The 13642-nt window shown below is 37.1% G+C and overlaps 1 protein-coding gene across 1 annotated transcript in view; it reads right to left on the bottom strand.

Moving 5' to 3' along the window:
* The window catches only part of COL25A1 (collagen type XXV alpha 1 chain), a 480059-nt gene that overhangs the window by 138257 nt on the left and 328160 nt on the right, over positions 1-13642 (bottom strand). The window contains exons 6-7 of the mRNA XM_079776470.1: positions 12981-13007; positions 12810-12836 (exon numbers count right to left, since the gene is read on the bottom strand). Of these exons, the coding sequence (XP_079632596.1) occupies positions 12810-12836; positions 12981-13007 (54 nt within the window). The remainder of the gene's footprint in view (positions 1-12809; positions 12837-12980; positions 13008-13642) is intronic.

Below are 13642 nucleotides of genomic sequence, written 5' to 3'. Positions count from 1 at the left end.
CTGAAAAAAGGCTCAAGGAGTAAAGATATTTTAAAAAGCAATTGAAAGTTTTCTTAATTAAAATTTTGATGGTGTCTCCTTTATCTTTTTCTTCACCTGCCAGTAAACTCAGAATGTCCAGCTGGCATGTTCTACTGAAGACATGGTGAATGGGGCAGCAATTACCACCTGTTGTTCCCTTGAACTTCCTATGGTTATAGTTAGTTCCTGTTATTTCACATCACATCACACAGGCTTCAAGCCAGAACAACACTGCCACTAGGCCACACCAGTTTCTCTCTCCTCTTGCTTACTCACCATCATTTCTCCATCTTAACTCTAGTGAATTCCTTTAGGCCTGTAGCTAACTAAAGTTCCTGTCCTATGTCACTAGTTCCTTGATGTTTCGAATGCTACATTGGAGGGTTTGGTATCATCTTTTCCATCACTAAGGCTTCTTTATCAACAGATTCATGCTAAACTCACAAGCTAATAGCATGATAAGAACGTCCACAAGTTTCCTTGGCATGTGGAACTATGAAAACAATCGTGTCACATTATTACTGTCATCATCATCATCATCATTATTATAACTATTATTTTTTGTGGGGGTTAAATCATTCAAAAGTTTATTTGTGCTAGAAAGAATTTCTCTTAACATCAACATTTCTCAAACAAAATTTAACTCAATTCTGAGAGATGAGAAACAAAGCTTCCTGCTCCCTTCAAAGTTGCTACAGAATTGCATTGGAAGTAAGATCTCGCAACCAACATCCTTTCCCTACAAAGCCAGTCCTGTTTGCCACTTGTGATTTACAGGCTGTGTCTGCTCTGAGGAGCTGCTGGACACATTAGTGTGGCTATGCTTATGAAAGGACGCTGCTGTCTGGCATAAATGACTTTCCAGAGACCCATCTCATTCAGAACCACAGGAACTGTTCTCCCTAAACACGATCTGTCAGTGCATAAGCCATTATTTCACCCATTCTGAAGGGAAGGATCAAAAATATGGTCTTACAGTCTAGTCCCTTCTGCAAACCTTGATGCACCATTAAAAATCTGCCGTCTCGTACTTATTTGATTTCTATTTGGTTAATCCACTTCATTAACATTTTTGTTGAAACTATAATTCTGCTTTTGGGAAGGATGGAAAAAGAATGGTGGTAATTATGTTGGATTTTGTTCGTGTAAATTACTTATACATTGCTGTACTTCCTATTTCCAATATGCTCATTATTCATAGATATTACCAACAATATAGTATGTTCGATTTTTTTGGTCCACTTCACATACAGCTTTTAATATATTTATCTAAAGGCTTACTTTCTCTTCCTAATATAATATTGAAAGTCATCAATCACAGATCTATCTTTCCCTCCACATTTTATAATATGCTTCATTTGTAAGAATTAATGCAAATCATAGCTCCACATTATATGGGTTAATAAATGTAAGACCCGTGTTTTAATTCAAGAGAAAATAACATGCTTAACTATATGATAAAAAGAACAAAATAATTTGTATAGTTTTGTGTTTGAGATATCATTAATGTATCAAGGTAGTCTTTAAATTATTTAGAAAATATTTTCCAGAGAGCAGCACTTGTAAAAATTCAAACAAAAGAAATATAGTAAAGGAATAATATTAAATAACATTTCACCTGAAGCCTTTCATTCCACTCATTTCCCCCCCCCCCAAAAAAAAAATGTGAAATGGTGCACATTATCCTGAAAAGACTGTAAGGTATATGTCCAGATATATAAATCATGTAAAAAATTAAAAAAGGAGAATATTGCAGTTGATATAAGCAAAAGTGTGGGCAAATGAAATCTTTCTTTTACTTTATAAAATAGAATTAATAGTTATTTTATTATGAAGATTACTGCATTAAAAACACTGAAAGAAAATCTAATAGTTATTTAAACTGGTTGGCATCATTCTCCAGAATGCCTTGTCAGACATGCTTATGACTGGATTTGGGTTTTAGTCTAATGCATTCGCAGTCAGTAAAAGAATTTTCAGTTAAGGGCTCAAATCTCAGGCTTTCTATTATTTTGTCATGGAAAGTGCTTACAAGTTGTTGGGTGGAGCAAAATCTTCACTTTTACTTCCAAATATTTTGTATGAAAGTTTACCACACTGGGTTAGTATACTTACAGGTTTACTTAATCTTTTGCATTAGACAAAAATGCACAAGGTTTAAAATCATATAAATAGATAGAATTTATTTCTCAACCTTTCCAAAATCCTCTTTTCCCTTTTCTTCTCGATGGGCTCAGTTATACAACCAATAACTGAGATATAATTTACAACATTGAATTCCAAGGGAAATATTGTCTACACATCAACAATTGTTTGCAAAGATCATTTATTTTTTTAAATTGACCCACATTAGGACAAATTTACAAATGTTCCTGGGCTCAATTCAATATGCCAGCTCTTCATGCTTTGAAGTGTGATAGAGAACACTCCATGGAGAACTCTAATTATAAAATATAACAAGAACGTTTGCAATTTTTAACAAGCTTGCTGTTTCCATGCCAACTTGTTCTGAATCTGGAAAGCATTAAAATAATTTTCTCACAACTTATTTCTTTCCATTGTGTTATATCAATTCCCTTTTCACAGGCAATACATTCAGTACCAAATGAGTAGGGTATTCATTAGGGCTAGAGAAAGGCAAGGGTTAAGTAAATAAGAACATCAAATTAATATCCAAGCCTAAATGCTTTAGCAGAGCCAAAGAATCTGTTTAATCATTCAAGTCAACAAAGGTTAAGATAATAAAATAAACTTCTAAATGCTTTCCTTTCTGGAACTTAATCCGTCTTGCTGAAGATGTTTTTAAGATGCTATCAGTTTTGTGTAGTCCCAGCTGTTATGAAAATTTACTCGAATACACTGGGAAGAGAAAAGAATTTTATGAAAATAGTTAAGCGGAGCTCCTGGGTGGCTTATTGAAACTGTGAGAGCCTAGGACTCATTTAAAACCAGCTGTTGGCTGATGATGTTGAGACTAATAACTACTAAATCTCTTCTTTATCAGGGCTCTGTGTTATTTGGCAAGGTGATGGAAACCAACTGATTAGATTAATATATAGTCAAAAGATAACTTCATGATGTTTGTTCATTTTATTGCCTAAGTTTGATGAGTAATTTTTCTTTGTTGTTGTTAATCCTCACCTGAGGATATTTTTCCACTGATTTTTAGAGAGAGTGGAAGTGAGGAGGCGAGACAGAGAGAGTAATATCAATGTGACAGAGACACATCAGTTGGTTGCCTCCTGCAGGCACTGATCAGGGCCAGGGATCAAGCCTGCAACTAAGATACGTGCCCTTGATTGGAATTGAAACTGGTACCCTTCAGTCCAAGGGCTGATATTCTATCACCGAGCCAAACCAGCTAGGGCTCGACTAGTAAATTTGCCACCACTTCAGAACAACATAAACAACAACACAGTATCATACATTAAAATACTTTTGCTTATTTTTAAGGCTACATTTTTACATCACTAAGATACTGAAAAAGAAAATGAGCCATTAACACAAAGCCCTGGGTACAAGTATGACTCCAATGCTGTGGCTCAAAATGAGGGCAGAGGTTTTTATGAACTGGGAAAGCAACAAACCCTCTTTAGTAATGAAGAAAAATAGTGGTAACAGCAGTGGGTGCCGACAACAATGGGAAAATCCTTAAAAGCCTTTTATACTTGACATTCAGGTTCTGTTATTGATCAATAAAAGTAACTCAATGCTTTGAAGAGAGGCTCAACTAAAAGCAAAACCAACAAAATATCTTGCAAAACATGTAAACGCAGCATTATGAAAAGCAGAAAATAGACTGCCTTCATCTGGTTATCTTAAGAAAAAAATCACTAATAGCAAATATGCCAGGATCTTGATTTATACAATTTTCACACTGGTGCCATCATGCTGAGAAGAAGCACGACTGTATTATAACAAGGTAACTGGGCTTTCTTATGTCCCTCAGCTGAGGGTCAGCATTGCCCTTCCTCCTGAGAACCTGTCTAGGTATTCCTCTGGAGCATTCATTCATTCGTTTTTAGGAGTGTTGACAGTGTATGGGTTTTAAAGACTGAGATTATCATGATTGCAAAGGAAAAAGATGCACCTGTTTGCATTTGTGTTCCCCAGCTTTGCCATCTGATTCACAGAGGCATGGAATCTTAAAGTTGAAAAGGTTCCAGCCGCCTATGGCGGCAGCTTGGCATTGTGGAAAGACAGCAGATCTTAAAATCTGGGTTTGTGTTCCAGCATTGTCTTTTGGTAGATGTGTGTGAAAGAATATGGACAACACTTGTTTGAGCTCAATCCTCATCAGAAAAATAAAAGTCATGTTAATATTTGTGCTACTAACTCAGAGTTATGTTGGAGAGTAAATGAGAGAATATATAAAAAATGCAATCTGTGCCCTGGCCAGTGTGGCTGAGTTGGTTGGAGCACCATCCCATATACAGAAGGGTTGCAGGTTCGATTCCAAGTCAGGGCACATACCTAGGTTATGGGTTCAATCCCTGGTTGGGGAATGTATGGCAAGGCAACCTATCAATGTTTATCTCTCGCATCGATGTTTCTCTCAGTTTCTCTCTCTCTCTCTCTCTCCCTTCCCCTCTCGCTCTCAAAAAAAAAAAAAAAAAAAAAAAGTAATCTGTAAATTCCTAGGCTCAAATCCTGACTATGCCACTGACGGGCACTGCTATCTTGAAAAAAACTATTTAAACTTCTAAATCTTGATTTCCTCATCTATTAAATGGAAATCATAAAAGTAAGTATTTCATAAGGCTATTGAAATAAGACTTCTTCATAGAATATCTGACATACTTTAAGAAGAAATCAATAGCCCTTGCTGGTGTGGCTCAGTTGGTTGGGCATTGTTTCGTATGCCGAAAGGTTACTGGTTCAATTCCTGGTAGGGGGTGAGCATGAGGCAGCCCATCCATGTTACACTCTCACATTGATGTTTCTCTCTTCTCCCTTCCTCTCTCTCTAAAAATCAACAAAGTACACTTTTAAAAAGAAATCAATAAAGTTATTTATCATTACTATTGTTATCATGTAAGTCATAGATATTTTTGGACTGTTTCACATTGAGGTTGATGACTATAATGACTACCTAATTGTAGGGAAGCAGCCTAATCCACTGGGAACAGCACAAACTAAGGCTGAGAGAGCTGAGTTTGAATCCCACTTCTACCACTTACAAATTATGTGAACTTGGTCAAGTTACTTTACTCCACATTCCTCATGTGAAATGTGGAGAGAATAATCAGCTATGACCTGATGAGAACTTACTATAATTTTTTTTCATGTTATTTTATTTAATTCTCATCATAACCATAGAGAACAAATAGTGATAGAGTTAGAATTTTATCCCTGTCCAGCCTGAACCCAGTCCATAAGGATATAATAATTTCACTGTACTGTAATCACTTTTCCTGTTTTTCTTCCCTCATACCCTACCTTGCTGAACTGAATACGGCTGAGAGATGATGTGGGAAACTTACCTAGAAAGGTGTTCAGCAAATTGTAATACTCTGAGTAATTAGCAGTTATAATTATTATGTGAGGTATTATTTCCTAGTCCAATGTGCATTCAGTCTAGGAATGCTCCTACAACTTCCTTCCAATCTCTACTTGAATACAGGGCAAAACCATAGCCTCAAAACTCTGTCATACAAACCTATGAAGATGAAATAAATAAAAAATGAGTATGGGCATGGTGACTGACAGCACAGAAAAAGCGCCATACTGATAATATAGTCTAAAGGCATAACTGCTAAAGCACAGTGTTTCACTGCAAAATGAAGATTAACGGCAAATCCGTAATGACATCTCACCAAGAAGCAAGGAGGGAAGTGCAATTCTAATGTCAAGATGCATTCATATGTGGAAATCTAACATTCAGTGTCTTGTAGAATAAAACCAAATGCTATCTATGGTTGTTATTTTATACCTAAAATTGTAAGCTCAGAATTGGTTCAATGAACACTGACAGAAAGCTCATGCCAAAAAAGTCTGCCCACACGTTTCTGCACTAAATCATATGCCAACAACGGTATTCAAAGACAGTCAACTTTCCTACCATTTACCTTGTAACTTCTTACAATCTTTCACTTTCACTGCTTAACAAAATGCACTCCCTTAATGTTCCCATAACTCCAGAATACCAAATCCAAAAGCGTTTAATAGATCTCATCCCTGTGGTTTTCTTTTTATTAAGAACATTTTGTGTCCCCCCTTTAAGTAGTTCTTTCTTTAGTGCTCCAACGTGGCAGGGTTCTGGTGTCTTGTTCAGGGCTTACTCTCTTTTGCTGATGCCCTTCCTTGTCCCACCCCTTAAATGTGGATATTCCTAAAGTGGTTCTTGCTTCACTCTTTCACCCTACAGTTTTGATGCTCACTGTGTGACAGTTCACCTATGTAACCTTTATGACCAGTTATGACACCACCTTAGATCTCTAATGTTATTTTTCCAACTGTTTGCTATATTATTCAAGTAAAATAATCTAGAAAGATTATAAATCCAACAAAACTAAAATTCAACTTGTTTATCCTCTTGACTTTCTTCTGGTCAAATTTATCAAGCAGAGCCGGAAACTTCAGACCTACATTTATCTTGTTTTTTAACTTCAGCCCCTAAATCCAATTAGCTCCAAGACTTGTACAGAATTTTCACCCCAGTATCCTGAAATTTTACTCCCTGACTGCTGCTTCTATTACAGAATAGGAAGAAGCTAGGAAAATTCCAGGACAAGCGGAATAGGGAAGCTGAGTCAGATAAACAGCAGTTTGCAGCCACCTAGTAAATTCTATCTTCCCTAAACCAAGGATACTTAGGAGTAAATAGCTTACACATCTCCCCAACCAGAGGGTAAATAACTTAAATCACCCTATTCAAGGAGACAGATAACAGAAATCCAATTAGTTCCATTTGCCAACCATATCTAAGGACAGACAAATTGAGAATAAATCTCATTTTGGTACATCAGCATCAAGCTGATGAATATTCTATTGATTCTCCCCTAAGACCTCCCCTAAACACCTAGCCTTTAAAACCCCTGAAAATGAAGGTGCTAGTGCACTCTCCCTCCAGGGAGCACACCTGTGCTATTTCCTTCCCTGTCTCCTTCCCCCATCGGCATGCATCTCCTGAACCCCAAGGGACCCCATGGGACCCCACGAGACTCGTAACCAAGGGAGCAATGGGGCAGCGGCAGCTCATCCCGCCTAACCCCCTGAATCTGTCTCCAAAGCCCCCTTTCCTCTGCTTTCCCAGTGAGCCAAAGCACCCAGCCTCGGCTCTCCTGTAGCTTCTTCTATGCCATTTTTTTGTTTCACTGTCCTAAGTGGGGTTTTTGTTTTTTGGGTTTTGTTTGTTTGTTTGTTTTGCTGTGGTTAATAAATTCTTGCTTGCTTTACTACATTTTGTCTCTTGACTGAAATCTTTCCTTTAAGAAGACATGATCTGAGGTCTCCTTCTCCTGCTAGTAACACTTTTTTTTTTTTTTAACCTCAACCTGGCCACAATTCTACCCAGGGCCATAGACTTTGGATATAGATCAAATTTATCTTTTACCTTCTGCTTCAATACTTCTCTCTTACCAATATCTCCACTCATTGTGTCATCTCTGGTTTTCCCTCTTTATCTGCCCAGATTTTTGGTTGGCACTTATGGTAAACCCTATTGGTAAGATGACCCAAATTTTCTTTTCAACTCCATTCTCCTCAGCTCACTTGCATCTTTGACCTAACTATGTGACAGGATCTGTCCCTAGCGACATGAGCAGAAGCATGCTATAAAATTCACGAGAAAATTTTTGTTTTCGTGATATGGACTCTCTTTCCTTTATTTTCCCTTCTGGTAATAGATACACATGTGATGGTTGGATTTAAAGTGGCCTTCTTGCAATTATGACTGAAAGGCCAAGAGATTCCCAGAGACTTCCATACTAACATCATTGAATTATATAAATAACACCAACTGCCTTCGCTGAACCTCTAATTATGTGATAAAAAATAAACTCATATCCTAATTCCCATAGAAAACATGGCGCTTTCTCCAACATTTTGGTGACTCCTTTAGAATTTCTTCTTTGGTGCACCAATTTAGTCTTTCCCACTGCTCAGCTTCTCATACAGACACTACTTTCTGCTCAGTACAGCCCCTTACTTCCAATGATACCTGATGTTCCAGACTGAGCCAGCCCATCCCCTCTGCTCCTCTTCTCCTGAGGACTGGACATTATCTTTACAGCCCAGATTCTTATGACCTTGTCCTGATGACTGACATAGTGTTCTGGTCTACTCGGTCTTCCTGCTTTCAGTCTCTTCCAGGTTGTTTCTGTACTGGACACTATCACCCATGTAGACAAAAAGGGGGTTCTGTGATAAACATGCCAAGTCCAGTGACCAAAAGTAATCACATAGTGTGATCTGATCATAAATTCCTAACTGGGCAGATCATAGTAAATATGGACACCCCAGGCATATAAAAGGTTTATCTTTGCTTTAAGCAAGCCCTGCCCATTGTTCTTATGCATCTAGGTTAACACACCTGTGAATGTCTTTTAAAGACCCTCAGAGATTCATCAGTCTGCTCCATGCTTCTCAGAGGAAGGGTGTGTGTGAAGAGATTAACCAAATAACTTACATGCATATATGCATAACCCATGGACATAGACAATAGTATGGTGAAGGCCTGGGGTGGGGGTGGACAGGATGGGAGTAGAGGGGCTCAGTGGGGGAGGAGGGGGGAGGACATCTGTAATACTTTTAACAATAAAGATACATTTTTTTAAAAAGAGCCCAGCTGGTGTGGCTCAGTGGTTGAGCATCATGAATTAGGAGATCATGGTTCAATTCCCAGACAGGGTACATGCCCAGGTTGCAGGCTAGATGCCCAGTGGGGGGCATGCAGGAGGCAGCTGATCAATGATTCTTTCATCATTGATGTTTCTATCTCCCTTCCGCTCTCTGAAATCAATAAAAACATATTAAAAAGACCATTCAAAGGCCTAGTCACATTCCAGGAAGCACATAATCTTATTAACTGTCCTATAATTCAATCATAGAGATTCCTTTCTCTGTCCTTGCTTTTCCTACCTTCATCTAATCTTCCTAACGTCCCCTCCTCAGTTCCAAATGTGTAAAGGGAACTGCAAAGCTGTCATTCTGTGAAGCATTTGAGAACTTGCTTCTGGGTATATTGTCAGTTTGGCTCAAATAAACTCTACAGGTTTGGATATTTCTTACATCAACAAACAAAAAGATTTTCATAAAGAACATATGGTAATAACACCAAAGAGTCTGGTGGTAACATGCATCAAATGATGTAATAAAAAATCTTCAATGGTTCCCTATTGCCTACCACATTAGATATTCAAAATGCTCCATAGTATAATTTCTATAAAATTGTCAGCCTTATATGATACAATTTTTCTATATTTAACCTATTTCCTTGGTAAATAGAATATTATTGTTCTTTAAATGAATTTTGTTATTTCCTACTTGTATAGCGTTGTTTGTACTATTTCTTCTTCCTGGGATGTGTAATGTCTTGCTCTTAATCTTATCTTCTAAAGATGACCCATTTATGAATTCCTAGCTCCAGTGACAACTCTCCCAGTCTCCCATTAATATTTAAAATAGAAGAAGGTTCCTTTTCTATCATCTGTGGCATAGCTATTTAAGATATATAACATACAACCACATAGTTTTATTATTCAGGCACCCATGAGATTATCAGATCCGTAAGATAAGTAATGATGTAATAATATTTTATTCTAACATTCAACAAATATTTATCAAGTCCTCACTGTTCCAGGTGATGGTGGGTGGCATGAACAAGATGGACCAGCTACTTGGAGTTTATGTTTCAAGGAGGGGCAGGTTTTACAGATAACAAGAAAATAAATAAATAAGCAAATAGGATAACATCAGATTTAGATTGGATAATTACAGAAGTTTTCCCAGTGGAGGTATTTGAAACGAAGTCTCAATGATAAGAAGAATCCAGTCAGAAAAAGACCAGAGGAGAGCAAGTGGAAAATCATCCTGGAGTTAGGAGTGAGTGTGGTGTGTTCGAAGGTCACACGGAAGACAGTGGGGCTGGAGCACAGTGTGTGGAGGGAGGACTAGTGTGGGTGAGGTTATAGAGGTAGGCAAGGGCCTAATCTTGAAGGCCTGTGAAGGTCAACCAAAGTGGTTTGGATTTCATTCTAAGGTTTAAAACAGGGAGCAACATGATCTAACTTACAGGTAAAATGATCTCTCTGGCTGCTGTGTAGAAAATGGATTACACCGGCTTAAAAGTGGAAGCAAGATTAATTGGAAGACTACCACGGTGGCAGTAGAAGAGAGAAAAGTTGACATTGATAGTCTCTGTAGTATTAAGCATGGTATCTTGAACATGGTAGATACTCAATACATCTTATTAAATATGTGTCCAGATACTTTCACCTCAATTCTATATTATCTTTTTCTTGCTTTGATTCTCATATTATACCTTAATATATTCCTGTTTCACACTTGGGAAAGAGAAAATAAAAGAACATCATATTCAAGGAAACAGTATAGATCCTATAATGGAACAGCAGCTAACAAAGAACTGAAATGATGGAGGATCCTATTGTTAAGTTAATTATGGAAAGAAATAAATTACTTGAAACAAATGGTAAAAGGTAGAATTCAAATCTTTGATAGGATAAAAATAGTTAGCATAGTCAAATACAAAGATTTATATTTTTAAAAAAGAGAGTCTCTCTCAGCATCAGCCTGAATACCATGCTTCTAGAAATTGTGGGTAAAGTTAATATCATTAAATTGAAGACTTTTCCAGTTCTAACTTACTTTGATTTACCTGGAAATATAAAACATTCATTGTATTATCTTGATAAAATAAATTTCCTAATAAGTAGCTAATACTAGCTTACTTGAGAGAAATATTTATAGAATTCTAAGAGCACTGAAAATGACCTGCCATGTCTCTAAGTTAAGAATCTGAGAGAAGTGAAGCAATCTGGTAGGTCCTCATTCTCTTTTTCATATACTTCCCAGAACATTTAGCTTTTTACCCATGAAGATTTGTCCTGCATTATTAATTCAATCTAAATTCCTTCAATACAAAGCAAAGTCGAGGAGAAAATGGGATCATTTTTTGCCACTTTCCACCTGAAATGCTGAATGGCTCCTGAATCGTGTGAAACTTGGCCCCAGTCAGTGTGAAAACTGGCTGAAATCTGTACGAAAGGCAGTCTGGGTTTGTCAAAGTAGTTCATGAACTTTGGCCAAACTTCCAAGAAACCTGGTCCAAGTCTTAGTTTGCACTGCAACATGAAACCAGGTGAATTTCACATGGTTTCAGGTTTCATCCCAAAAAATTTGGCTTAGCTTTATAATCAATCATCACTTTTTAAAACGATGAAAGCCAACACACCTTTTTTTAAAAGGAGGGCTGCATGCATACTGATGACAGCTAAGCTGTGAACCACCCCTTCACTTCCTTTGCCAAAAGAAGATTTCTCAGAATGGAAACAGTCTCCCCCTTACCTGCAAAGGGCAAGTTGAGTGATTTTGGTATTGCGTGTAGAAAGAAATGATACTCAATACATGGAGACATGCCATGTGAAATAATCACCACGTACTGAGCAAGTGGCTATACTCTAATCATTTAAGGTTATGAGAATTTTATCCCATTCATATCCATGACATATATCATAACGTTTAATCTCCTTGACCATAAAATAAGCTTTTACCTTGAAGCTAGTCATCAGCTAGAATAACTGCCATGAGAAACGAAACGTTCTGAGGCATAATCATTTCTGTATGAAGAATGGCTGAAGAATAGCAAGGAACGTAAATCACAGCATAGCTTTCACCTAGTTTAATAAACATGAGGAGCTAAGATACAAACTTTTCAGACTTGCACTGACTACATCGTTTGCAATAAAACCTCGACTGCAGTATACATGAATTCAATAATTATGCACAGTGACAAACACATCCTACACAATTGCGTTTTCAACCTGAACGTTTTAAATGAGCTTTTCCACTGTAAAATAAAAAGGCCCTCTTCAACTGAATACTTGCTTTTGTGTGTAGTGACATGAGAAAATCGAGAGGTATGTCTGAACGGAGCCACTACATCATTGGAACAGTATGTCTGAACATTGGGGTAATAAGGCACAGATGTGGAGCAGAGGACTTGGCACTACCAAGGTAACAACAAAGCATTCACCATTGTGTTATAGTGGGTAAAAGAGCCACATTTGAGAAAAAGAAAAGGATGCCCCTCCTCCCTGGAATGCTAAATCACATTACACCTTTTATTTGCTCAAACATCTATAACAAATAAGAAATTCAAATAAGTATTATTCAAACATGATGAGGAATAAAAATATAAAATGCATTAATATTTTCATCTATAATATATCATATTTATGTAATAGCACATAAAATTTAACTGCAGAAAAAAAGGCCCAATTCAATAGGAACCCACAAGGCCTTTGTGTTGCAAAACACTGCGTGCAATTATAAAGGACCCAGTAGCCATTGGAAAGACGCTATTGTTGACTGCTGGTAGCAATTCTGGCCCTTAATCCGTAGGGCTAATTACTGTGGAGTGTTCTCGTTACAGTTATCAAGTTAACATATTACAACAGTGTATGCACATTATAATAATTATTATCGTTAATCAATTATTATAAGTACAGGTGATACTAAACTATGTGACACATAGGCAGTTATGAAACCAAGACAAGTTTGGAGTTGAAAACTAATTTTCTGCTCAGGATTGGAAGGGTACAACTTACCCGAGGTCCCTGATCACCTTGTTCTCCCTGCAGAGTAGAAAAATGAGAGGATAATCTTAGCACTAAGTCTATATCTGATGCTCATTAAAAAAGATAAAGGAAAACATAGTATAGATCATGTCAATATGAATTTCCACTAACTTAATTTGTTTCTGCTATTCATTTTCTTACCTTATCACCTTTTGGACCAGGAGGGCCCTGAAGAAAACAAAGAGAAAAAGAAACATAGTTTCAAAATAAATTTCAAAAATTGTAGTTTGCAAGATGAGCTAGGGTTAGGTGCAAGATTCATGCAAAGGGCACAGAGATATAGCTGTCACTGAGGTTTTTCAAGGAATTTTGGGATCTAAACTATATAATATGGCTAGAATATGAAAATTATATATATGGTATAATGGTGTATGTATAGGGTGGCCCCCCAAAATATGTACATACACTTTGAATAATTATGAAGGCAGTGTTTATTAAAATACTTTTCATTTTCAAAATTGAGATATCAGCTGTTAAAGTGTGTAAACATTTTGGGGGCCATCCTGTAGATACACACACACACACACACACACACACACAGAGAGAGAGAAAAGTAGATTTCATAGGTACATTATATGTTGAATAAATTTTCACAAACTGAACACATCTGTGCAAGATGAACCAGCTAAAGAAGCCCAGGAGCACCTGTTGTGACATTTCCTGATCACTAGTCTCCACCAACAGTAACCACTATTTCTGACTTCTGACAGATAGAGTTTATGTGCTTTATATAAATGGAATAATATAGTAGTGTCTGGCCTCTTTTGCTCAATATATGTGAAATTCATGCACAATTTTGTGTG

The sequence above is a fragment of the Cnephaeus nilssonii genome (genome assembly GCF_951640355.1).
Source record: "Cnephaeus nilssonii genome assembly, chromosome: 1".
In the NCBI taxonomy this organism is placed as follows: domain Eukaryota; kingdom Metazoa; phylum Chordata; class Mammalia; order Chiroptera; family Vespertilionidae; genus Cnephaeus; species Cnephaeus nilssonii.
The sequence above is the reverse complement of the archived record's forward strand: the minus strand, read 5'-3'. Positions and strand labels throughout refer to the sequence as shown.